Below are 26,780 nucleotides of genomic sequence, written 5' to 3' on the forward strand. Positions count from 1 at the left end.
CCTGCCTCTAACGTGTCCAACCCCTTAATAATCTTATACGTTTCGATAAGATCCCCTCTCATCCTTCTAAATTCCAGTGTATACAAGCCTAGTCGCTCCAGTCTTTCAACATATGACAGTCCCGCCATTCCGGGAATTAACCTAGTAAACCTACGCTGCATGCCCTCAATAGCAATAATATCCTTCCTCAAATTTGGAGACCAAAACTGCACACAGTACTCCAGGTGCGGTCTCACTAGGGCCCTGTACAACTGCAGAAGGACCTCTTTGCTCCTATAATCAACTCCTCTTGTTATGAAGGCCAACATTCCATTGGCTTTCTTCACTGCCTGCTGTACCTGCATGCTTCCTTTCAGTGACTGATGCACTAAGACACCCAGATCTCGTTGTATGTCCCCTGTTCCTAACTTGACACCATTCAGATAACAATCTGCCTTCCTATTCTTACCACCGAAGTGGATAACCTCACACTTATCCACATTAAACTGCATCTGCCATGCATCCGTCCACTCACACAACCTGTCTAAGTCACCCTGCAACCTCATAGCATCTTCCTCACAGCTCACACTGCCACCCAGCTTTGTATCATCTGCAAATTTGCTAATGGTACTTTTAATCCCTTCATCCAAGTCATTGATCAATATTGTAAATAGCTGCGGTCCCAGCACCGAGCCTTGCGGTACCCCACTAGTCACTGCCTGCCATTCTGAAAGGGACCCATTTATCCCCACTCTTTGCTTTCTGTCTGTCAACCAATTTTCTATCCATGTCAGTACCCTACCTCCAATACCATGCGCTCTAATTTTGCCCACCAATCTCCTATGTGGGACCTTGTCGAAGGCTTTCTGAAAGTCAAGGTACACCTCATCCACCGGCTCTCCCCTGTCAATTTTCCTAGTTACATCCTCAAAAAATTCCAGAAGATTAGTCAAGCATGATTTCCCCTACGTAAATCCATGCTGACTCGGAACGATCCTGTTACTGCTATCCAAATGCTCCGTAATTTCATCTTTCATCTCTCCAGCATCTTCCCCACCACTGATGTCAGACTAACTGGTCTATATTTTCCCGTTTTCTCTCCCCCTCCTTTCTTAAAAAGTGGGATAACATTAGCTACCGTCCAATCCACAGGAACTGACCTTGAATCTATAGAACATTGGAAAATGATCACCAATGCATCCACAATTTCTAGAGCCACCTCCTTAAGTACCCTGGGATGCAGACCATCAGGCCCTAGGGATTTATCAGCCTTCAGTCCCATCAGACTACCCAAAACTTTTTCCTGCCTTATGTGGATTTCCTCCAGTTCCTCCATCACCCTAGGATCTCTGGCCACTATAACATCTGGGAGATTGTTTGTATCTTCCTTAGTGAAGACAGATCCAAAGTACCGGTTCTACTCGTCTGCCATTTCCTTGTTCTCCATAATAAATTCCCCTGCTTCTGTCTTCAAGGGACCCACATTTGCCTTGACTATTTTTTTCCTCTTCACATACCTAAAAAAGCTTTTATTATCCTCCTTTATATTACATTAGCATTACATTTGCGACTGGATACACTGGAATTTAGAGGGATGAGAGGGGATCTTATCGAAACGTATAAGATTATTAGAGGCAGGAAACATGAGACATGTTAGAGGCAGGAAACATGTTCCCAATGTTGGGGGAGTCCAGAACCAGGGGCCACAGTTTAAGAATAAGGGGTAGGCCATTTAGAACAGAGATGAGGAAAAACTTTTTTAGTCAGAGAGTTGTGAATCTGTGGAATTCTCTGCCTCAGAGGGCAGTGGAGGCCAATTATCTGAATACATTCAAGAGAGAGCTAGATAGAGCTCTTAAGGATAGCGGAGTCAGGGGGTATGGGGAGAAAGCAGGAATGGGGTACTGATTGCGAATGATCAGCCATGATCACATTGAATGGCGGTGCTGGCTCGAAGGGCCGAATGGCCTACTCCTGCACCTATTGCCTATTGTCTATTGACATGCCAATTTTATTCTTCTTCAAAAAAGGGTAGCCAGCCCTTGTTCTGGGATCTGGCTTGCAATTGGTTGCCACACACAACTCCCACGCACTCTAACCAGGAGCCTCTGTATCGTGCAGGTACTCTCAAACCCAGAATTTCTGGCAGAAGGGACAGCTGTTAATGATCTGAAGAACCCAGACCGTGTGCTGATTGGTGGTGATGATACACCGGAAGGTCTGGAGGCGATCCAGGCACTTTGTGCCATGTATGAACATTGGGTACCAAAAAACAAAATCATCACGACTAACACATGGTCCTCGGAGCTTTCCAAGTTGGTATGCTCACTTTTATCTTTGGCGCAATTCATCATCAAATTGTGTTGGTAACATGCCTTCCTTTGAAGCAAACTTTAAAAATGCCTGATAAATCCCAAGTGTTATTTTGCTAAAATCCAATTTTCTCTGATTCCTATATAATCATATTTTGGTTTAAACTGCCATATAATCCATTTAACTGCTTATTTAATGTGGCAATTTATATACAAGAGCCTGCTGTAAATCCAAGAAATTAATTTGTCATTAATTAAATATTTCTACTCAGTTTTCAGCCGATTTTGCAATTGCCTAAAGCTAGAATGTGGTGTTGGACTTTATGAAGATCTTTAAAATTTGCTATTTTGTAGCAGTCATTTAAGTTGTATGAACTTTTCTCGCAGCTCAAAAGTGTTTGATTGCCTCTGATACATCCTGTGGCGTGCAGCGTAGGTTCACTAGGTTAATTCCCGGAATGGCGGGACTGTCGTATGTTGAAAGGCTGGAGCAATTAGGCTTGTATACACTGGAATTTAGAAGGATGAGGGGGGATCTTATTGAAACATATAAGATAATTAGGGGATTGGACACATTAGAGGCAGGAAACATGTTCCCAATGTTGGGGGAGTCCAGAACAAGGGGCCACAGTTTAAGAATAAGGGGTAGGCCATTTAGAACGGAGATGAGGAAGAACTTTTTCAGTCAGAGAGTGGTGAAGGTGTGGAATTCTCTGCCTCAGAAGGCAGTGGAGGCCAGTTCGTTGGATGCTTTCAAGAGAGAGCTGGATAGAGCTCTTAAGGATAGCGGAGTCAGGGGGTATGGGGAGAAGGCAGGAACGGGGTACTGATTGAGAATGATCAGCCATGATCGCATTGAATGGCGGTGCTGGCTCGAAGGGCTGAATGGCCTACTCCTGCACCTATTGTCTATTGTCTATTGTCTTAATTTATTTTTTAAATTATGTTTTCTTTTGATAATGAATAACCTATCCTAATCAAGTTTTTCTACATCATTCTATCTCTTAACATTGAGAATCAGTATTAGGTTCCGCATCATATTTGGCACCTGGATAACCTCCCTTTATTCCAGTAAATAGAATACTACACAGCCTTTCCGAATCACTGGACAGTTTTGCCATGTCCACTGCAACGTGACTGAATGCATGCACATAGATACTAACAAGATCAATAACTTGAATGGTATAGTGTCGATTGAAAAACATTTTAACTTGCTTCATGGGAGGGTTGTCAAACAAAAGTTGACATAAACCACTTAAGGCGATGTTAGGACAAAAAGTTAGTCAAATAGGTAGACTTTTAAAAATATCAGTGAAAGAATGGGAGGTGGCCAGAGCATAGAGAAGGAGTTCCAGAGCATTAAGACCATGGAAGCCATTGATGCAGAAACGGTACGGTAGCGGAATGGTAGAGCTACTGCCTCGCAGCTCCAGAGACCCAGGTTTGATCCTGACTATGGGTGTTTGTCTGTAGGGAGTTTGTACGTTCTCCCTGTGACCGCTTGGGTTTTCTCCGAGATCTTCGGTTTCCTCCCACACTCCAAAGATGTACAGGTTTGTAGGTTGATTGGCTTGGTATAAATGTAAAATTGACCCTAGTGTGTGTAGGGTAGTGTTAATGTGCGGGGATCGCTGATCGGCGCAGACTCGGTGGGCCGAAGGGCCTGTTTCCGTACTGTATCTCTAAACTAAAACTAAATTAAATGACATTCAAGAATGGTCCAGAATTTGAGTAATGGAGATGTTTCAGAAAATTGTAGGGATGGAGAATAGAGATAAAGAGGGAGAGAAAATCAAAACGCTGTTAAAAATTTGAATTAAAAATTTGAAATGCAGGAAGCACTCAGCAGGTCAGGTGGTATCAATGGATAGATAAAGAGTTAGATCAAAGATCCCTCATCATTTTCTCTTTCAACAGATGCTGCCTGATCTGCTGGGTGTTTCTAGTATTTTCTGCTTTCATATAGAGTGGGAAAGTTTCAAAATCAAGGTGTTGCTTACCTGGAGATCAATGTACGTCAACACCCACCCAGGAGATCGGTGAATGGACAGTGCATTTTCGGACATAGGCCGCAGAACGTTGGATCTCTTTCTGATTATTCAGAGTTAACTGAAGGAAGATAAACACAGACAAACAAGCAAGTGTGGAGGGGATAATGGTACATGTGAGATTCTTGCCAGATGGTGAGCTGAGAGATGATGCTTCAGTCAAATTTATTTTGTTTCCTTATCATTAGGCATCCAATGCATTTCTTGCTCAGCGAATAAGCAGTATTAACTCAATCAGTGCTCTGTGTGAGGCAACTGGTGCTGATGTTGAAGAGGTTGCTTGTGCTGTAGGCATGGATCACAGAATTGGAAGCAAATTTCTTAAAGCCAGTGTTGGTTAGTAATTTGTTTTTGTGATATCAAGATCCAAATCTTTTATCCCATGTGTGGTTGGGATTTGCAGATGATTTTTAATATCCAGGGCATTTGATCTATTTCAGGATTTGGAGGGAGTTGTTTCCAGAAAGATGTACTGAACCTTGTATACTTGTGTGAAGCATTAAACCTACCCGAAGTGGCTCAATATTGGCAGCAGGTAAACTGATGAAGTGTGTCAGAGAATCCTATAATCGTGATAATGAATCGTTGCTAAGCAATTTTTTCCTTTGGTATGCTTAACAATTACTGTTTAAAATTGTCTATTTAGAGCTCTTAAAGATAGCGGAGTCAGAGGGTATGGGGAGAAAGCAGGAACGGGGTACTGATTGAGAATGATCAGCCATGATCACATTGAATGGCGGTGCTGGCTCGAAGGGCCGAATGGCCTACTCCTGCACCTATTGTCTATTGTCTAAAATATGACAAATAATTAATTTATTAACAATTTTTTTGTTGGGAATTCAGCTATCAGAATAACTTTTATTCAGCATTTTGTGAGTAAAAATCAATCTTGAGACATGAAAATAATAATTTCTGACTCCACTCTGAATATTTAACTGATTATTAGCGGAGTGGCCTGTCCATTTCTTGGTGTCTGGAATACACATGCACATGCAGTTATTCCATATGTAACACTCCTATTGGAACCTTAGGTCTATTTCAAAATTTAAAGATAGCTGTTTCCAAAACAATTCTCGAATCGAAGAGTATGAGTAAACTTGAACATTAAGCACTAAGCCTACTAAACCATGCAGTGGCAACTCAAAAGACTGCAGATGCTGGAATCTTGAGCAAAACACAAACTGCTGGAGGAACACAGTGAGTCAGGCAGCATCTATGGAGGGAAATGGACAGATAACGTTTCTTCGGACTGATAGAGTAGAGGGGAGATAACTGTGGGAAAGTGGTGAGAGGAAGGGTGGAGCAAGAACTGGCAGGTAATGGGTGGATCCAGGTGAGCAGCAGTTGATTGAAAGATGAGTCAGATGGTGGAGAGAAAGGTGGAGATTGCAACTCAGGCTGGAGGTGATGAGAGGAGAAAAGGGTGCAGATGGTAGAATCTGCTAAGAAAAGTGGGGAGTGAAATGTAGAACCAAAGGGAGGGATGTTGAAATGGTGGGGAGTAGGATGGGAGGGGGAAAGAGTAACCTAGAGTGGTGAAGGGAAGGAGACAAGTGGATGAAGGAGGGGAAGGGAAGGGAACTGGGTGATGGGGCATGAGGGAGTTGAGAGAAAGATATGCACAAGTGGAAGAGTAGGGAAAGCTGCATAGATAAGGAGGGGGAGGTTAAAATGAAATTTGAGAGTTCATGCCATTGGGTTGTTGGCTGCCCAAGTAGAATATGAGGTGCTGCTCTTGTGCAATGTCTGGCCTCTGATGCCGATGACCTGATGGGTTATGGATTTGTTGGAGCTCTACCTCTGCACCAGTCTAGTAACTTAATGAGTGGTCTTGAAGTTGTAGATTATTATTCTGGATCTTGATTTCCTTATTTAGTCAGAGGGTGGTGAATCTGTGGAATTCATTGCCACAGATGGCTGTGGAGACCAAGTCTTTTTAAGGCCAAGATAGATAGATTCTTGATTAGTATGGTGTCAGAGGTTATGGGGAGAAGGCAGGAGAACGTGGTTAAGAGGGAAAGATAGATCAGCCATGATTGAATGGCGGAGATGATTTGATGGTTCAAGTGGCCTAATTTTGCTCCTATTACATGAACATTTATGTCATGGAGTAAATATATCGAAGTAATGCAAACAATATTTGCATACGTTTCCATGTCCCTTGGCCTGTAGTTAAATTTGTGTAATATGAGGCAGCTGAACGATGGTTTTATCTGTCCAGTTTTTTCCCCATTTGCCTTTCCAAGGGTTTTAATGATATACAAAGTCGTTTACGAAAATACAACATTCAAGTAATAGTGGATACATATTTCATTATAAATTTGGTATCTTTTAGGTGATTGACATGAATGATTACCAACGGAGAAGATTTGCTTCCCGAATTATCGACTGTCTCTTCAACACTGCAACAGACAAAAAGATTGCTCTTTTAGGCTTTGCTTTCAAAAAGGACACTGGGGATACTCGGTAATAATGTTGCTTTCATATCCTTCAAAATTTCCTTGCTGAATTGTAGCCACAGTCTATTTTGCTGTAACATTACGAGAGGATCATGGGAAAATATTTTTGATAACAGCATGTACTGTAAATATAGTTCATTGAGATATTCATGTGGTTGCAATTTATACGTCAATTTTTGTTTTAATAGAAATAAATAAATCAAACACTGATGAAAGAAGCACATTTCTCTGCAACAGCCAGAGTAAACCATGAAATTAAAATAGTCCATCAGCTGCCGGTGGCTTTTGCAACAAATCATTATAATTTATCCAGTAGTTAATTGTCGCTGATTTACTCATAATTAAGAGAAGCAATGTGTGTTGTTCACAAAGCTGCTTTGTATCCAGCGTTACTGAGAATCTCATCTCAGAAACAGCCCTTCTGAACAAGGAATGATTTGCATTGAAGATTTAAATACTCTACCTCGATGTAGTGAGACTCTTTGTGAGTGAATTCAAAAGTTTTAGTTTCATTCTGCAGAAACTAAAATTGACTCGCATCTTGTAACTTTCTTTTACCTTAGGGAAAGTTCCAGTATCTACATCAGCAAATATCTACTGGATGAAGGTGCAAATCTTCACATCTTTGACCCTAAAGTTCGGAAAGAACAGATCATTTGTGACCTGTCACATCCCAACATATCTCAGGATATTTCTGGCCAAGGTTTGATATGACAGAACATTTCTTCTTCACCTATCATGGGAATGTAGCAGCGTTAAAAACAGATAGTAGTGTTCCTAATACCTTTAAGTTTAATCTTCTATTGGACTGAAGTACAGATGGCACTGGCTCTCTGTGTATTACATTTGCATTCTTTCTCCACTCTGAACAATGCCCTTTTACATTAAAGGACACAAAGTGCTGGAGTAACCCAACAAGTCAAGCAGCATCTCTGGAGAACATGGAGAGGTGATATTTCAGTATGAAGAAGGGTCTTGACCCGAAATGTCACCTATCCATATTCTCCAGAGATGCTGCTTGACTTGCTGAGTTACTCAAGCACTTGGTATCCTTTAGTGTATTAACCAGCATCTGCAGTTCCAACAGATTATCTTCCTATCCAAATGTTGCAATTCCTCCTAAGAATTGTGTCTGTTTTTTTTCCGAATTAACATTTATCTAATACTGTTCATATATCCGGGTACAATACTGGCCTGAATTTTTGCAAAGTTTCAGCACTTCTTGGGAAAAAAAATTTCCCCATCAACCCATCCCACTTAATTTAAAACATAACGTGTTGAAATCTGCCAGTGACAGTAACTAAAATAAGATGTAATTGTGGATTAATTCCTTAAACTTTTGAATGATACAGGAGATTGAGGTGGAACATTTAAGACAAATAGAGTTTTTATTGCATTGAAATAGATTATTCCTAAATTTGCTGTGATAGGCACATTGCATTTGAATAATATGAGAAATTCAGTTCTGTTGAACATTGTATAAAAAACCCTACATTTACTGATTTAATGATTTTTTAAAATGATAGTCAGAAAATGTAGAACAGTACAGGGAACTTTGTCCCACAATGTTTGTGTAAACACGAAATGCCAAATTAAACAGATCTCATCAGCCTGTACCTGATCTATATCCCTTAATTCCCCTGTATCTCCTGACAACATTCCTCATTGTCTGCAAAAATCCCAGTTCTTGAAGCAAAAATTAAAAAAGATCTGAACCAAAAACAGAAATTTGCTGAACCAAAAACAGAAATTTGCTGAACCACTCAGCAGGAGGAGAGAGACAAGCAGAGTCATTATCAGTGACCTCTCATATTTTGTAGCCCTGAAAATTTGTATCACGTTTTAGGTACAAATTTGTTTTCTATTTTTCTGTGTCAGTCGTTCACTGTTTTCTAGGAGAGCTCAGTCATTTCAATTTTGGAAAATTGTGACATTCCCAGATCATTGGAATTAACACATAACTATACTCACTAAATTAGCCTTTAAATTCATTAAATTGTTAAATATATTGAACAGTAAATTTTAAAACAAGCCATTTTACCAGTAATTAGAAATGCTTACAATGCACAGAAATGCATGTTTATATCTATTTCAATTAACCAAACGAAAACTTTCCCTTGTATACAGCGTCTCGCTTGGTTACGATCTGCAATGATGCATATGAAGCCTGTGACAGAGCTCACGCCATTGTCATCTGTACCGAGTGGGATGAGTTCAAGGTAAAGGATAAAGTCTCTCCTAATCAAATCCTACTCCGAGCATTTCAAATGATCTTTTACAGGAAACATTTAAGAAACACTGGAAATCACAGAAGAGCATCAGGAACAGACGAGATACAGTTCAGAAGAATGAGATGATGGTGAAAAAAGGCTATTAAAATAGTTAATTGTTGAAAGTTAGTTCTTGTTTGTGAGTTTTCTAAATTCTTCTGAATTCACACAGCGAAGGAGGGTGGGATAGATTAGCTGTTGTTTCAGAGTTGGGATCTCTGAAAGATATGGGATATTATTTCATAAGGTGAATTAGAGAGGATTATAAACCAATGCTTTCTTCCATCTATATATGTTTAAATCCCAGACCTGGGAATAAATTCAATGGCATTGCTTTAGCCCATGAATTCCAAGTGCGAAGAGGAGCAAAGATTAGACATGGAACAAAGTGAAGTGGGAAGCTGGAAAATCTTAATTTAAATGGATGAGAATTTTTGGGCAGGAGGTCCAAATTTTTCAGAAGTGGCAAATGGCAGCACAAACTTGGAAGTTGCCTTCAGAATTGTTCACCTGATGTGTATGTATCTTCTTTGTTAACAGCTGCTGGATTATGAACTCATTCATAAGAACATGTTGAAACCAGCTTTTATTTTTGATGGCAGGCGAGTTCTGGATGAACTCCATCCAAAACTTCAGAAGTTGGGATTCCAGGTATAAAGAGCTTGAATTTCTCATACTAACAGGAAGGCAGTTTTTTTTCTTCTGATTTTAAAGATTTGTTTACAGAGCTGTATTTGAAGTTTTCTCAAATTGATTTCAGATCATCTTGAATTTCATATTTTGATTAAATGTTCTTTGAACCTGTTGCTTCCAGGTTGAGACCATTGGCAAAAAGATCACTGTTCAGAGGATTCCTTTCACACCCACAGCTGAAGTTCCTAAGTTCAGTCTTCAGGAACCTCCTCTGAAGAAAATCAAGTTGTAAATATGGATAACTAATCATTGTGTTTTTACTGTGCAATTACACTTGGATGAAAAAAAACATATTTTTAAAATGTATTTTTTAAATGAATAACCTAATTAGTTTGTAAAGACAATTGTTCTTTAGTAGTTTTACACTGATAGTAATGATATTTTCTTTCCTCTTAAGCTTTTCTTCTTCGTCCCTGAAGTTGCTAATTTGCAGCTGCTGCCTATTTTATCTGTATGCCTAGGCAGAAATGGCAAACTGATTGGATGACCTTAGAGGGCAATTTTATCTGACTTCCATACATGTGCATTTTTCAGCATCCTTGAGGTTTCTCAACTTCCTTAAAATTGAAGATAAAACTGAAAATGCTGGAAATACACAGTAGATCAGCCAGCATCAAGGGAGAGAAAACCCAAGTTAACATCCTGAAAAGAAATGCAGTGAATTAAGCAGTAATCAAAAAATAGTTGCTGGAATTGAATTTAGAACTAATAGTCGGCAGACCAAACAGCATCTCCATAGATGCTGAGCTTTCTGCTTTTATTTCAGATTCAGCTTCTGTCATTTCTTCAAGATTGCCACCTTGACTGAAATTAAATGGGTCTTCACAGACAAGGAGCCAAATGTGAGAACTTTCCAGACTAAACATAACAAGTACCAAATGAACCTATCATTTGGACATGGTGTAAAATGCAGTAATTTTTTTGACAAATACTTTATTAAATTTTGAATTTAAATGTATTTAAAAGTTGCCACCTTATCCACAGTATAAATAGAACTGGTCATATGGCTCAGAAATGCGCCCTTCTACCCAACTTGCCTAAGCTGACCAATATGCCCCATCCACACTAATGCCACCTGCCCTTTTGTTGGCTCATATCCCTCTAAATCTTTGCCATTCATGTACCTGTCCAAATGATGTCATAGTACCTGCTTCACCTGCCTCCTCTGGCTGGCTCATACCATGCACCCATCACCATCTATGTGAAAGTGATTTCCCCTCTCACTTTAAACCTATGTCTGGTTCTTGATTTCCCTACTTTGGGTAAAAGACTCTGCATTCACCCAATCTATTCTCCTCATGATCTTTACACCTCTGTCCGATCACCCCTCGGCCTCCTGTGCTCCAAGGCATATAGTCCTCGTCTAACCTCTCCCTATAGCTCAGCCCCTCAAGTGCTGGCAACATTCTCGTAAATCTTCTTTGCACTCTTTCCAGCTTAATAACATCCTCTTAATGATACTTCACGCTACCTTGGGAAAGCAGCCAATGTAATCAAAGACTATTCACACCCTGTCATTCTCTTCATTTTCCTGATAGGGAGAAGATATAAAATCCTGAAATGTATTCCACCAGATTCAAGAACAGTTGCTTCCCAATTGTTGCAAAACTCTTGAATGTATTTATTGCATGCTAGGGATGAATTACCTAGTATTTCAATCAAACTCATTGCAGCCCTTGCACTTTTGTTTTTGCACTCTAACTGTAGCATTATATTCTGCAGTTTATTTTCTCTTTTGCACTACCTGGCATACTCATATTTGGTATGGTTTGCCTGTATAAGACATCAAACAAAGTTTTTCACTGTATCTCAGTATGTGACAATAAATCAATACAAATAACACCAAGTGGAGAACCACTACTGGGTCTGGATTATTTGAGTTATAAGGAGATGTAGTGATGAAGGGAGGTAGGGGGAGGAATAGTCAACATTTTAGTTCGCACCTGGAATCTGGACCGAACAGCATGTTTTGCTCTGCTTACCTGTCTTTATTCCACAGTACTGTTTCCAGAGGGTGTGGTATCTACCAGATGAAACATTGGAGGGACCATTGGTATGCAAAGAGGTTATTCCCAATACTGCAAAGAATTCCTCCTCACAACAACTTGAGTTAGAAGTCAAACATTTCTATTAAAAATAATAGCCATTTCTCAGAAAGGGAGTAGATGATGGAACAGGGAGTTCCAAAATATAGAGTACGCCCTTGAGGACTGAAATTAGAAATTACTTCATACAAAGGACGGTGAATCTTTAGAATTCCTTACAATAGGTAGGGAGACGATGTGAAGGCTAGGTCATTGATTGCTTTAAAACTGAATGACAAATTTTGGGATATTAAGGGAATTGAGTGGTTTGGGAGATGAGGAAATTACTGTTGAGGTAGATAATCAGTCACAATCTTGTTGAGTGGCAGACTAGGCACAAGAGGCAGAACAGACTAGTTTAGCTATCTACAATCTAAGAGTTTTGAGTAAGACACCATTTTTACAAGGGTATAACATTTTTGAAATTACAGATATTCCATCCAAGAATTAATCACAGTTCAATTTTAAAATAAAGTTGTAACACTGGTCAGTGGAATGTGTCTAATGAGATATTGTTCAATGTTACGAAATGTTGTTCTCCACCATGGCAAACGTTTGGAATTTGTTGGGTCCTTTCATTCATTTTAAGTTCAAGATCTCAAGCTGATAAAGTTTTGTGAAACCATGCTACAGGGAACCTTAACATCCAAGATAGTGCTATGAAAATGATAATTGAATGTTTGACTCCTGTTCTTGGTAGGCCAGCTTCTACACTTTAGCAACTGAATTCGTAAAATCTGGTGAAATCCTAAAATATTGAATCAATGAAGCGCTGCTGTATTATAGAAATTTCAGATATAACCCATTCAGACATTAGAGAAGAGAGAACAAATATATTTAATTAATGCAGAAATGTAAGTGAATGAAGCCAGTGAAACTGTTCATCCAGGTGAAATGGGTCATATTTCCAAAAATATATTGATTCTTTTCCATGCAGCATTTTTAAGTTCAAAATGTTGTATTCAAAACAAAATTATAAATGTATGGGTCACTGAATGTAAAATCTGATCTTTGCACCATGTAGATTATTCTTGTTTTGACTTCTCAAACTGTAAACCTAATCAATTATTAAGATTATGCTGTTTGAATATTGGAACCAGCACAGAAATTAGATCTTAAAAAAAACTAATCATGAAGAGAGCATGTTAGCTTGCACATCAGTAAAATGCAAGAGTTTTCATACTTTATTCACTATGTTTAGAATTCTGCATTCACTCAAATGATTACCTTCTGAGAAGTACACCTGGCGTCTTATTCAAAAATTCAAGAATAATTGTTAGAAATAGCTTGAGAAATAATTTACTTTAATATTTTGTTTTCCACACAAAAATGAATACATGTCTGCAAACTAATTTCTGGCCATTTATTAGTTGCAATTCAAAAGTAAGTTGGACAGGTAAAAATTGAATTACTTGTGTTGTAGTTTATCATCTGCCTCACTGTCTTTTACATTTGCTGAAAAAGTACAATATGATAAAACATTGCATTACTGTACACAACAATGCATTGTTTTTATTCATAGGCATCATCAAATGTTGCACACACCCAACATATCGTGATACTCGTGCACATCTCATGACTCGGCATATATAAATCGCACTTCTGTTAATCCATTTTACGGAGGAATTTATTTCAACCTTCAGTTAAATAGTGGCAAAAGGGTTCAATCTGGTAGCATAGCTAGAAGTGAATCAAATTTAGAATAGGCTGGATACTTTAGGTAGGAACACATTTTTAATTATAGCGTTTTGAATGTCCCTAAAATCATAAAGATCAACACTTTAGACCAATGAGGCAGGAAAATAAGTCAAATTCTTATATGATTGTTCTCTTGAATGATGTACTGAATTACTAAATTGCTCAAGAAATTAATAATCATTATTGCCCAGGACACAGAAACATAGCTGTTTTGTATTCGCATTGCAAACTTTTGTGCAATGACCATCTGTGTAAAAACATCAGAAAATCAATCGATTTGTTTTGTTCAGACACGGTTGACATGTATAAAGGTGTTTTTTGTGGAATGCGCCAACATAATTACAGCCAAATTTAAATGGATTCTTGTTAAGAAAAAAAATCTAGAAGAAACTGAAATGAGATCCAGCTGGAATAAGGGTCAATAACTGATGTCAATATCAGCATTGACCACCAACACAGGTGGTTCAGGACCATCTGTCAGTTCTTCTCTGAGTAACTCTGCATAGATAACACAGTTCAAACTTGCCCATTGCCCATTAATAAATCCAAAAGCATTAAATTAGGCATGCTCGGAAGTAGAAGAAACTGTTTAACAAATAATTAATTAGACGATTGTCAGTGTCATCTAACTTGGCTCAGCCATTCGTTTATTAAGGAGCTTCTTCATGAAATATTCACCTGAATGAAAATAGAATAAGGAAAAATGTTATAAAAGATCCTATTAGCAATTTTTCAATTATTCTTTTCATTGCTTCCTACCAGCTGAGGGGTCTTGTATTTTTTATCATCTAAAATCTATCAATCCCAGACTTGAACATACTCAACAATGTGCATCCGCAGGTAAAGAGTTACAAATATTTGTAAACCCTCAGTCTGAAAAATTTTGTTTTCATCTCAGTTCTAAGTGGCCGTTCTCTCACCATATGGGGTAGACAGTCAGAACCCTTTTCACAGGTGCAAATGTCAAAGACTAGAGGGCATAGCAGTAAGGTGAGAAGGGCAAAGTTTAAAGGAAATGGGCAAGGGAAATTTAATTGTACAGAGTGGTGAATGCTTTGAATGTGCTGCCTCAGGTGGAGGGGCTGGATACGATAGTGGCATTTAAGAGACTTTTAGATATGTACATGGATATACAAGAGATGGAGGGATATGGATCCTGTGCAGACAGAGGAGATTAGTTTAACCTGGCATCATGTTCAGCACAAACATGGACTTCAGAGCCTGTTTATGCGCTGTACTGCTCTATGTTCTATGTTCACCCTTAGACAGTGCTCCCCATTTCTCAATCCCTCGTTGAACAGTGTTTATTGCATTAAAACTACTTTAATTCTTATAAACTCCAAGTACATATCAATCCAACTGCACCACTCTAATGTAAATTAGATCTTTTCTCAGCTAAGAACAACAAAATCCACACAGTTTTCTTAACGCAGTCTCACCAAATGCCTGTAACAATTCCAATAAGACTGCATTATTTTCATAACTCAACCCTCATTCAATAAAGGTTAAAAAAAACATTTGTTTTTGAGATTGCTTGCTGTGACTGAACATCAATTTTATGAGTTCAAAAACCAACATGCAAGATCTATCTGTGCATCAATATTTAATGATTTTCCACCATTTAAAAGATCTTTTCTATTCTTAAAGTAAATAATTTCACTCTTTCTCAAATGAAAGCCCACGATCAACTTTGTTAACAGTGGTTTTTATGGTTGGTATCCATTTGCATCCTCACATTTCACTTTCCTATCTAACTTGGTATCATCAGCAACCATGTGGACAGCACGGTGGCAAAATAGGTGATGTTGTTGTCCCACAGCTCCAGTAACCAATGTTTGACCCTGATGCTGTCTGTGAAGAGTTTCCATGTTCTTCTCCCTGTGAGCAGGCAAGTTTTCCATGGCTGCTCTGGTTTCTTCCCAAATCCCCAAAGACACAGTGGTTGTGGGTTAATTGTCTACTGTAAATTGCCACTTGTTTTGGTAGCTTGAAGAATCAGGATGGAGATGATGGACACGTGAGAAAGAATAGGTTATAAAGAAATAAGTGGAGGAGTGGGCCTGATCGTAAAGACTAGATGGGCCTTCAACATTACAAGCATAGAAAACGTTAGGTCCTCACCTGCTTTGTACGAAGAGCGCACCAAGGGTCCACTGGCAGTGAAAAGGAATCCAAGCTCATTACCCGCATTTTCCCAGTATTTAAACTTCTCTGGAGTTATGTACTCATCCACCTATGGAAAGTGAAACGGTTATTGATGGGAATGAATCATCAAGCGCAGAAAGACAAATATTTAATCAGTGTTAATGAACATGTATTGGCATATTAATGTCAATGAAAGTGTATTGTTAATAATGAACGTGAAACGTACAGGCTCACTGCTGGAATCAATTCCTGGAACTGCAGTAAATATAGCAGTAGAAATCTTAAATGCCTTAAAAACTAGATTTTTAGTTTCACTGAATATTCAAGCTTGTTTTCAAACCATTCACTTTAAAATCATTAGAAAATGCTGAAGGCTGTGAAAAATGTGATCTTTTTCAAAAGGAGTGTGAATGAAATCTAAGTTTGAGTACCTAAAAGAACAATTCACAACCAACAGATCAAAGGTTTTAGATATCCGATGCACAATTGTTTAATGAACAGAAATGATCACGCACACATCTGTTTGGGAGGAGTACAAGAACTCATTTAGACTTCTGCCAGCTCCTTAACTACTTGATATGAAGACTGCACCAGAGTCTGCTATGTTTGTCCAGCTAATAGAAATGGAACTACCCTCTAAGAGCTGGTCTTCTGTAGGATTTAACAAAATTGGAGATGATGTGGAGGAACATATGGAGGAAAATGAAAAATGGAACATTCAGGTCGAAATATGTTCATTGACAACTGATAAAACCACAGCAGTTCCTTATTCCTGAACAAATCTAAGAAGAATTTCAAAATTATGTAAAAGTAAACATACAAGAGTGGAATGTTATCGAAACATTTAGCCTGTAATATTAAAAACTGCTTATTGCACAGAAAGAAAGAATCCAAGCTTCTATTCAGAAATTCTTTGGTTCACAAAGTAAATCTGTAAGCTTTGTAAGCACTTGTATTTCGCAGGAAAGAGTCACTACAATTTGAAAATATAAACCAACAACAAACATTTATAAACATTATTCTTTCCTTCTCAATTGTTCAGTGCCCTCCATAATGTTTGGGACAAAGACCCACCATTTATTTGCCTCTGTTCTCCACAATTTGAGATTTGTAATAGAAAAAAATCACATGTGGTTAAAGTGCACATTGTCAGATTTTAATAAAGGCCATTTTTATACATTTTGGTTTCACCATGTAGAAATTACAGCAGTGTTTATACATAGTCCCCCCATTTCAGGGCACCACAATGTTTGGGACACAGCAATGTCATGTAAATGAAAGTAGTCATGTTTAGTATTTTGTTGCATATCCTTTGCATGCAATGACTGCTGGAAGTCTGCGATTCATGGACATCACCAGTTGCTGGGTGTCTTCTCTGGTGATGCTCTGCCAGGCCTGTATTGCAGCCATCTTTAGCTGATGCTTGTTTTGGGGACTAGTCCCCTTCAGTTTTCTCTTCAGCATATAAAAGGCATGCTCAATTGGGTTCAGATCAGGTGATTGACTTGGCCATTGAAGAATTGACAATTTTTTAGCTTTGTAAAACTCCTTTGTGCTTTAGCAGTATGCTTGGGATCATTGTCTTGCTGTAGAATGAACCACCGGCCAATGAGTTTTGAGGCATTTGTTTGAACTTGAGCAGATAGGATGTGTCTATACACTTCAGAATTCATTATGCTACTACCGGAAGTGGCGGCGCCTAACGGCAGCGGCTCACTAGCAGTCTGTTCGTCTTTTTTCCTTTTTTTTTTTGTTGTGTGTCGGTGTTGGGATGGTTTTTATATATTTTTTTGGTTGTGCGGCTCGGCTGCGGGGCCTAACATCGCCCGGTGCGGCTTGGCCGCTGGACTTTACATCGCCCGGTGCGGCTTGGCCGCTGGACTTAACAGTGCCCGGTGCAGCTCGGCCGCTGGACTTAACATCGCCCGGTGCGGCTCGGCTGCGGGACTTAACAGTGCCCGGTGCGGCTCGGCTGCGGGACTTAACATCGCCCGGTGCGGCTCGGCCGCGGGACTTTACATCGCTGGTGCGGCTCGACTGCGGGACTTAACATCGCCCGGTGCAGCTCGGCTGCGGGACTTAACATCGCCCGGTGCGGCTCGGCTGCGGGTCTTTTCATCGCTGGTGCGGCTCGACTGCGGGACTTAACATCGCCCGGTGCGGCTCGACCACGGGACTTAACATCGCCCGGTGCGGCTCGGCCACGGGACTTAACATCGCTGGTGCGGCTCGACCACGGGACTTTACATCGCCCGGTGCGGCTCGGCCACTGGACTTAGCTGCGCAAGGCTTGGTCGCGGGCCTTTCATCGCCCGGTTCGGCCGCGGGACGTTTCAGCGCCCGGTGCGGGGACTGTGCGGGTCGGTCGGGGACGAGCTGTCTGTCCGTGGGCGTGGGGAAGAGAGTGGAAGTTTTGTTGCCTCCATCACAGTGAGGGGGTGTTTGGAGTCCAAACACCCCCTCACTGTGATGGACGTTTGTGTTGGGGTTATGTGTCTTGTGTTCTTTTTTTTTCTATGACTGCTATGTAGTTTCGTTCGGTACTTCGGTGCCGAACGACAAATAAAGCTCTGTTATACCTGTTATACCATCAGTAGTTGTATCATCCTATTTTTGCGTCTAACCAGTGATTTGCATCTTGCAGTGCAGCCTCTGTATTTCTGTTCATGAAGTCTTCTGCGGACAGTGGTCAATGACAAATCCACACCCGACTCCTGAAGAGTGTTTCTGATCTGTCGGACAGGTGTTTGGGGATTTTTCTTTATTATAGAGAGAATTCTTCTGTCATCAGCTGTGGAGGTCTTCCTTGGCCTGCCAGTTCCTTTGCGATTAGTAAGCTCACCAGTGCTCTCTTTCTTCTTAATGATGATCCAAACAGTTGATTTTGGTAAGCCTAAGGTTTGGCTGATGCCTCTAACAGTTTTATTCTTGTTTCTCGGTCTCATAATGGCTTCTTTGACTTTCATTGGTACAACTTTGGTCCTCATGTTACCAAACAGCAATAAAAGTTTCCAAAGTGAATGGAAAGGCTGGAGGAAAGACTAGGTGCTGAGAGCTCTCTTGTACCTGCATTAAGGAGGCAATTAAACATACCTGAGCAATTAGAAGCACCTATGAAGCCATGTGTCCCAAACATTATGGCGCCCTGAAATGGGGGACTATGTATAAACGCAGCTGTAATTTCTACATGGTGAAACCAAAATGAATAAAAAATACCCTTTAATAAAATCTGACAATGTGCACTTTAACCACATGATTTTTTCTATTACAAATCTCAAATTGTGGAGTATAGAGGCAAATAAATAAATGATGGGTCTTTGTCCCAAACATTATGGGGGGCACTGAACACCATAATACAATTTACAAATAATGTGTTTTTTTTATTCCAGTAACCTGGTGAATGATTCAAATCTAGACTGAAGAGATGAAATATCTATCATCTAGTTGCTTGCCGTCAACCAACGATCGTTAGATTAAGAATCATGAATGTTTAATTGTTATATGCACTGGAACAATTAAATTCCAGGAAAATATCCCAAATTTGTCAATAATTAGGGATTCTGTATGCTTATGTGAAGCAAGCAATCCAGAGTATTGGTGGTTGAGTTAAGGCAGGTTTAACTCTACATCCAGTCAATAAACATGAGTTTTGATACGAATAGCAGTAAAATATAATTACTCCAAAGCACTGACATCGATCACACTGTTCATCGATCACACTGTTCAATATGTGTACTTGTACAGAAAAATGTGTTCTGGGTTGACAAGGGAAATGAACAGAGTGCCTGTGCCAGCTAACCAAAATAGTCTTGCATTATAGACAATAGGTGCAGGAGTAGGCCATTTGGCCCTTCGAGCCAGCACCCCCATTCAATGTGATCATGGCTGATCATCCACAATCAGTACCCCGTTCCTGCCCTCTCCCCATACCCCCTGACTCCGCTATCATTATGAGTTCTATCTAACTCTCTCTTGAAAGCATCCAGAGAATGGGCCTCCACTGCCTTCTGAGGCAGAGAATTCCACAGATTTACAACTCACTGAGTGAAAAAGTTTTTCCTCATCTCCGTTCTAAATGGCCTACCCCTTATTCTTAAACTGTGGCCCCTGGTTCTGGACTCCCCCAACATTGGGAACATGTTTTCTGCCTCTAATGTGTCCAATCCCTTAATAATCATATATGTTTCAATAAGATCCCCTCACATCCTTCTAAATTCCAGTGTATACAAGCCCAGTCGCTCCAGTCTTTCAACATACGACAGTCCCGCCATTCCGGGAATTAACCTAGTGAACCTACATTGCACTCCCTCAATAGCAAGAATGTCCTTCTTCAAATTTGGAGACCAAAACTGCACACAGTACTCCAGGTGCGGTCTCACTAGGGCCCCGTACAACTGAAGAAGGACCTCTTTGCTTCGTGAAGTACGTGAAGAGGAAAAAAATAGTCAAGGCAAATGTGGGTCCCTTGAAGACAGAAACAGGGGAATTTATTATGGGGAACAAAGAAATGGCAGACGAGTTAAACCGTTACTTTGGATCTGTCTTCACTGAGGAAGATACACACAATCTCCCAAATGTTCTAGGGGCCGGAGAACCTAGGGTGATGGAGGAACTGAAGGAAATCCACATTAGGCAGGAAATGGTTTTGGGTAGACTGATGGGACTGAAGGCTGATAAATCCCCAGGGCCTGATGGTCTGCATCCCAGGGTACTTAAGGAGGTGGCTCTAGAAATAGTGGAAGCATTGGAGATCATTTTTCAATGTTCTATAGATTCAGGATCAGTTCCGGTGGATTGGAGGATAGCAAATGTTACCCCACTTTTTAAGAAAGGAGGGAGAGAGAAAACGGGTAATTATAGACCAGTTAGTCTGACATCAGTGGTGGGGAAGATGCTTGAGTCAATTATAAAAGACGAAATTGCTGAGCATTTGGATAGCAGTAACGGGATCATTCCGAGTCAGCATGGATTTACGAAGGGGAAATCATGCTTGACAAATCTACTGGAATTTTTTGAGGATGTAACTAGGAAGATTGACAGGGGAGAGTCAGTGGATGTGGTGTACCTCGACTTTCAGAAAGCCTTCGACAAGGTCCCACACAGGAGATTAGTGGGCAAAATTAGGGCACATGGTATTGGGGGTAGGGTATTGACATGGATAGAAAATTGGTTGACAGACAGAAAGCAAAGAGTGGGGATAAATGGGTCCCTTTCGGAATGGGAGGCAGTGACCAGTGGGGTACCGCAAGGTTCGGTGCTGGGACCCCAGCTATTTACGATATACATTAATGAAGGGATTAAAAGTACCATTAGCAAATTTGCAGATGATACTAAGCTGGGGGGTAGTGTGAATTGTGAGGAAGATGCAATAAGGCTGCAGGGTGACTTGGACAGGTTGTGTGAGTGGGCGGATACATGGCAGATGCAGTTTAATGTAGATAAGTGTGAGGTTATTCACTTTGGAAGTAAGAATAGAAAGGCAGATTATTATCTGAATGGTGTCAAGTTAGGAGGAGGGGGAGTTCAACGAGATCTGGGTGTCCTAGTGCATCAGTCAATGAAAGGAAGCATGCAGGTACAGCAGGCAGTGAAGAAAGCCAATGGAATGTTGGCCTTCGTAACAAGAGGAGTTGAGTATAGGAGCAAAGAGGTCCTTCTACAGTTGTACCGGGCCCTGGTGAGACCGCACCTGGAGTACTGTGTGCAGTTTTGGCCTCCAAATTTGCGGAAGGATATTCTTGCTATGGAGGGCGTGCAGCGTAGGTTCACTAGGTTAATTCCCGGAATGGCGGGACTGTCGTATGTTGAAAGGCTGGAGCGATTGGGCTTGTATACACTGGAATTTAGAAGGATGAGGGGGGATCTTATTGAAACATATAAGATAATTAGGGGATTGGACACATTAGAGGCAGGAAACATGTTCCCAATGTTGGGGGAGTCCAGAACAAGGGGCCACAGTTTAAGAATAAGGGGTAGGCCATTTAGAACGGAGATGAGGAAGAACTTTTTCAGTCAGAGAGTGGTGAAGGTGTGGAATTCTCTGCCTCAGAAGGCAGTGGAGGCCAGTTCGTTGGATGCTTTCAAGAGAGAGCTGGATAGAGCTCTTAAGGATAGCGGAGTGAGGGGGTATGGGGAGAAGGCAGGAACGGGGTACTGATGGAGAGTGATCAGCCATGATCGCATTGAATGGCGGTGCTGGCTCGAAGGGCTGAATGGCCTACTCCTGCACCTATTGTCTATTGTCTATACTCAACTCCTTTTGTCATGAAGGCCAACATGCCATTAGTTTTCTTCACTGTCTGCTGTACCTGCATGCTTACTTTCAGTGACTGATGAACAAGGACACCCAGATCTCTTTGCACTTCCCCTTTTCCTAACTTGACACCATTCAGATAATAATCTGCCTTCCTGTTCTTACCACCAAAGTGGATAACCTCACACTTATCCACATTAAACTGCATCTGCCATGCATCTGCCCACTCACACAACCTGTCCAAGTCACCCTGCATCCTCCTCACAGTTCACACTGCCACCCAGCTTTGTATCATCTGCAAATTTGCTAATGTTACTTTTAATCCCTTCACCTACGTCATTAATGGATATTGTAAATAGCTGCGGTCCCAGCACCAAGCCTTGCGGTACCCCACTAGTCACTGCCTGCCATTCTGAATGGGGCCCGTTAATCCCTACCCTTTGTTTCCTGTCTGCCAACCAATTTTCTATCCCTGTTAGTACCCTACCCCCATTAACAGAACATTATTCAAATTGGACACAGGGGCATCACTACAAGAACCTTTTCCATGTGTGCAAAGATTACCTTTAGATGTCGTTTTGTGGGCTGCATGTACTGTCCTAATGTTACGCAGTCCACACCAGACTCTCGTAGTTCTATGAGATAACAAAATATAAACAGTGCATTCATTATCAGAGACAAAGGTTTTGTAGCTCGAGTGTCCCTCACCATCCACTCATTCCTCAGAGTTAACCTGAGGTGCAGGCAGAAAATAGATGGATGACCACCAGGAAGGATAAAGGGAGTTGGCAGCGTGGAGGAATCCCGTGGCCATTCCTTTGAAAACATTTATACCTTTTGCATACAGTTGGGGGACGGGGAGGGGGGAGATGACTGTTCAGTGAAATCTCCCACTAGCAGCAGCCAGGTCTGTGGCACCAAGTATGGGTCTGAGACACAGCAGGGTAGGGTGAAAACAAACAGGGCTATAGGGAGAGGACTCGCTATAGTTAGGGCGATAAGACAGGAGATTCTGTGGCCACAAACAGGACTCCAGGATGGTGTGTCGCATCCCTGTTGCCAGGGTCCAGGATTCTCAGACAGTGTGGCTGCAGAACATTCTAAAGGGGGTTGGGAGGGGGAGGATGAGCAGCCAGAGGGCATTGTAAATATCAACATGAGTGGGAAAAGGTATGGGGTCCTACGGAGTAAATGTAGAGGGTTAGGAAAGAGGTTAAAAAGCAGGACCTCGAGATTGGTAATCTCTGGATTTCTCCCCAGTGCCAAGTGAGGGAAGGAATAGAAGGGTGAGTACGAGGTTGAAAAGTCAGTGCAAGGGTTCAGGTTTGTGGATCATTGGTATCTCTACAAGAGGGACGGGTTGCACCTGAACTGGAGGGGAACCAATATAGCCTAATTCTGCTCCTATCACTTATGATCTTATGATAACAGAAACATGGCTGAGAGAAGGGCAGGTTTGGGAGCTCAATGTTCCAGGGTACAGATGCTGCAGGCGTCCTAGAGATGCAGGTAAGAAAAGGGGGGGGGGGGATGTTGCCTTTCAGATCAAGGAAAATAACTACAGTGCTTACAAAGGATATTCTTGGGGGATCGTCCAGTGAGGTTATAAGAGTAGAACTTACAAATAGGAAATGAATGATTGCTTTGATGGCATTGTAGGCCTCCCAATAGTTAGTGAATTGGAGGAGAAGGTGTGGAGGGCTATTGCAGATGCTGTAAAAATAATAGGGTAGTATTGATGGGAGATTTCAACTTCCCTGATATTGACCGGGTTACTCATAGTGCTAAGGCGTGGACAGGTGGAATTTGTTTAATCAACAGAGGGGAGAGGGTGCAACACTGGACCTCCTCTTTGGGAGCAAGGTAGATCATGTGACTGAAGTGTCTGTGGTGAAGCACTCTGGAACCAGTGATCATAATTCTATTAGTGTTAAAAAGGCTGTGGAGTAGAATAGGACTAGCCCACAAGGTCCTAAATTGGGGTAAGGCTAATTTTGGAGGTGATAACTTGCAGAGGTCAACTGGAAGAGTCTGTTTGCAGATAAGTGGGAAGTTTTCAAAAGTGAGATAACAAGTGTATATGGGCAACATGTTTCTGATTGGGGGAAGGGCAAAGATGGCATGTTTAGGGAACTCTGGTTGACGATCTGGTTCAATGGTGACAATAAAGAACCATTGAATTTAGATATTTCGTAGTTTTCATGAGGAAGAGAGGCATTTGTTAGATTTAGGCAGTCAAGTGAATCGCTCTGCAAGTATAACAAGTGTGGAAGTAGGATTAAGGTAATCAAGAAGATAATAAGAGGACATGAAATGGAGCAGGTAGGCATGGTAAAGGAAAATCTCAAGAGATTCTAGAGGTAAAGATTGTCTTTATATAGAACCACAAGAGATGAGGGAGAAATTAAATGAATACTTCTCATCCATTTGTACTGAGGAGATCATGGAGGCTAAGGAATTGATGCAAAGGAGTTGCAATGCCATAGAATTACGAACTACCACAAAGGAGGTACTGCGGTTTTAAACTGCAGTATGGTGGATAAATCCCCAGCACCTGAACCAGCACATCCTCAGATCTCATGGGAAGCTAGGAGAAATTTCTGGAGGCCCTTGCAGAGATGTTTGCATCATTTTTGGTTGCAGGTGAAATTCTAGAAACGGGAGGGTGGCTTATGTTGTATCATTATTTGAGAAGGGCAAAGAATTATCTGACATTGGTGTTGGAAAATTTATGGGAGGAGATTCTTAGGAACAGTATGGAATAGCATTTGGATAGACACGGATTGATTAGGGATAGCTTTTGCATGGAGAATAGTGTCTCACAAATCTGATCAAATTTTTTTTTGAGGTATGGCCAACCGTTTCTTGATCTCACCATCTCCATCACAAGAGATAGACTATCGACTGACATCTATTATCAACCAACTGACTCTCCCAGCTATCTAGTCCACACTTCTTCCCAACCTGCCTCCTGCAATGTCTCTATCTTCTACTCCCAATTCCTCCGTCAATGCTGCATGTGCACCCATGTTCCCAATGTTGGGGGAGTCCAGAACAAGGGGCCACAGTTTAAGAATAAGGGATAGGCCATTTAGAACTGAGATGAGGAAAAACTTTTTCAGTCAGAGAGTTGTGAATCTGTGGAATTCTCTGCCTCAGAAGGCAGTGGAGGCCAATTATCTGAATACATTCAAGAGAGAGCTAGATAGAGCTCTTAAGGATAGCGGAGTCAGGGGGGTATGGGGAGAAGGCAGGAACGGGGTACTGATTGAGAATGATCAGCCATGATCACATTGAATGGCGGTTTATTCACAAAATGCTGGAGTAACTCAGCAGGTCAGGCAGCACCTCGGGAGAGAAGGAATGGGTGACGTTTCAGGTCGAGACCCTTCTTCAGACTGATGTTATGGGGAGAAGGCAGGAGAATGGGGTTGGGAAGGAGAGATAGATCAGCCATGATTGAATGGCAGAGTAGACTTGATGGACCTGATGAACTGATGAACTGTGCTTCGATCGATTATGATCATATCTGTATCTCCTTTTCCCTGACTCTCAGTCTGAAAAAGGGTCTCGACCCAAAACATCACCCATTTCTTCTATCCAGAGTTGCTGCCTGAGCCACAGAGTTACTCCAGCATTGTGTGTCTATCTTTGGGGTAGCTTTTACTTGGTTCCTAATAGCACAAATTATTTAAGACAAATATCTAAAAGAAACTATTCATGAAGTTCAAAATACTGCAGATGCTGAAAATCTGAAAACAAAATGCTGGAAACACTCAACAGGATCTGACAAAGGGTGTACAACCCGAGGCAATAACTCTATTTTACTTTTCACAGATGGTGCCTAAACTGCCATGTATTCCAGCATTTTACCGTTTTGAGAAAGAATGGTCCTGCAATCATTAAAAATGAATCTGTTGCTGAATAATTATTTTTCATGATGCTGATAATGATACCACTCTTGAAATAATCTGGTTACAAAATAAAGTAGCTGATATGTACTAAAATGAAAATAGAACAGCTCTCACTTTCTTTAAATAGTTTTCTATTCTGTTCTCACCTTTCAATGTTGCATACACTTGTTCATCCGTCTCACCAAGACCCAACATTATGGATGTTTTTGAAAGGAGCCCAGGTTTTACTTTCTTTGCATGTTTTAACACATTCAGCGATTGGTCAAAATTTGCTCGAGGATCTCGAACAGACCTATGGTGATAAATGGAACAGTGATCACAACCATCTAATAATCAAAAACTTGAGATCATCTGATACCTCAGTATCTAACTCACATGCCCTCATCACTCCACATGCTCATTGACCTGTAATGGTACTTGATTAAAATTTAGAATTCTCGTCCTTGTTTTTGACTAGCTTGGCTCTTCCATCTCAGTAATCGCCCACAGCCTCATTAAAGACCACAATTCCAGCTTCTTCAGCAGATGGATTTAATAATTTAAACGCTGCTAGGGATGGGGGTGCACAAGTGATGGTTCAGCCCAGAGTTCCAAAATTCTCCACCAAAACCCCTCTCTCTTTTCCATCTTAAGACACTCCTTTACTGCTTTGATCATGCTTCCATTCATCAGCCTTAATATCTTTTATATGCTTTGGTATCATGTGAGCAATTTGCTTTTTTTTTTAACGTTTCCTATAAAGGAAGCAGATATCATTGGCAATAGTGGTTAACAGCATCCACAATATTCTGGCTGAGATGTGTGAACAAGAGGTCACTGAATCAATGAGTTGGCCATTCATAAGATCATAAGTAATAGGAGCAGAATTAGGCAATTCGGCCCATCGTCTACTATACCATTCAATCATGACTGATCTATCTCTCCC

General features: G+C 40.9%; 2 protein-coding genes across 2 annotated transcripts in view; one reads left to right on the plus strand and one right to left on the minus strand.

Moving 5' to 3' along the window:
- Positions 1–13,502, plus strand: part of ugdh (UDP-glucose 6-dehydrogenase) — a 32,228-nt gene extending 18,726 nt beyond the window's left edge. The window contains exons 5-12 of the mRNA XM_078399682.1: positions 2,101–2,298; positions 4,528–4,675; positions 4,780–4,874; positions 6,675–6,805; positions 7,362–7,501; positions 8,926–9,017; positions 9,609–9,719; positions 9,883–13,502. Coding sequence (XP_078255808.1) covers positions 2,101–2,298; positions 4,528–4,675; positions 4,780–4,874; positions 6,675–6,805; positions 7,362–7,501; positions 8,926–9,017; positions 9,609–9,719; positions 9,883–9,993 — 1,026 coding nt within the window. The 3' untranslated portion in view covers positions 9,994–13,502. The remainder of the gene's footprint in view (positions 1–2,100; positions 2,299–4,527; positions 4,676–4,779; positions 4,875–6,674; positions 6,806–7,361; positions 7,502–8,925; positions 9,018–9,608; positions 9,720–9,882) is intronic.
- Positions 12,664–26,780, minus strand: part of lias (lipoic acid synthetase) — a 34,253-nt gene continuing 20,136 nt past the window's right edge. The window contains exons 8-11 of the mRNA XM_078399693.1: positions 26,002–26,147; positions 22,506–22,576; positions 15,665–15,776; positions 12,664–14,221 (exon numbers count right to left, since the gene is read on the minus strand). Coding sequence (XP_078255819.1) covers positions 14,169–14,221; positions 15,665–15,776; positions 22,506–22,576; positions 26,002–26,147 — 382 coding nt within the window. The 3' untranslated portion in view covers positions 12,664–14,168. The remainder of the gene's footprint in view (positions 14,222–15,664; positions 15,777–22,505; positions 22,577–26,001; positions 26,148–26,780) is intronic.

The sequence above is a fragment of the Rhinoraja longicauda genome, chromosome 1 (assembly GCF_053455715.1).
Source record: "Rhinoraja longicauda isolate Sanriku21f chromosome 1, sRhiLon1.1, whole genome shotgun sequence".
NCBI lineage: Eukaryota > Metazoa > Chordata > Chondrichthyes > Rajiformes > Arhynchobatidae > Rhinoraja > Rhinoraja longicauda.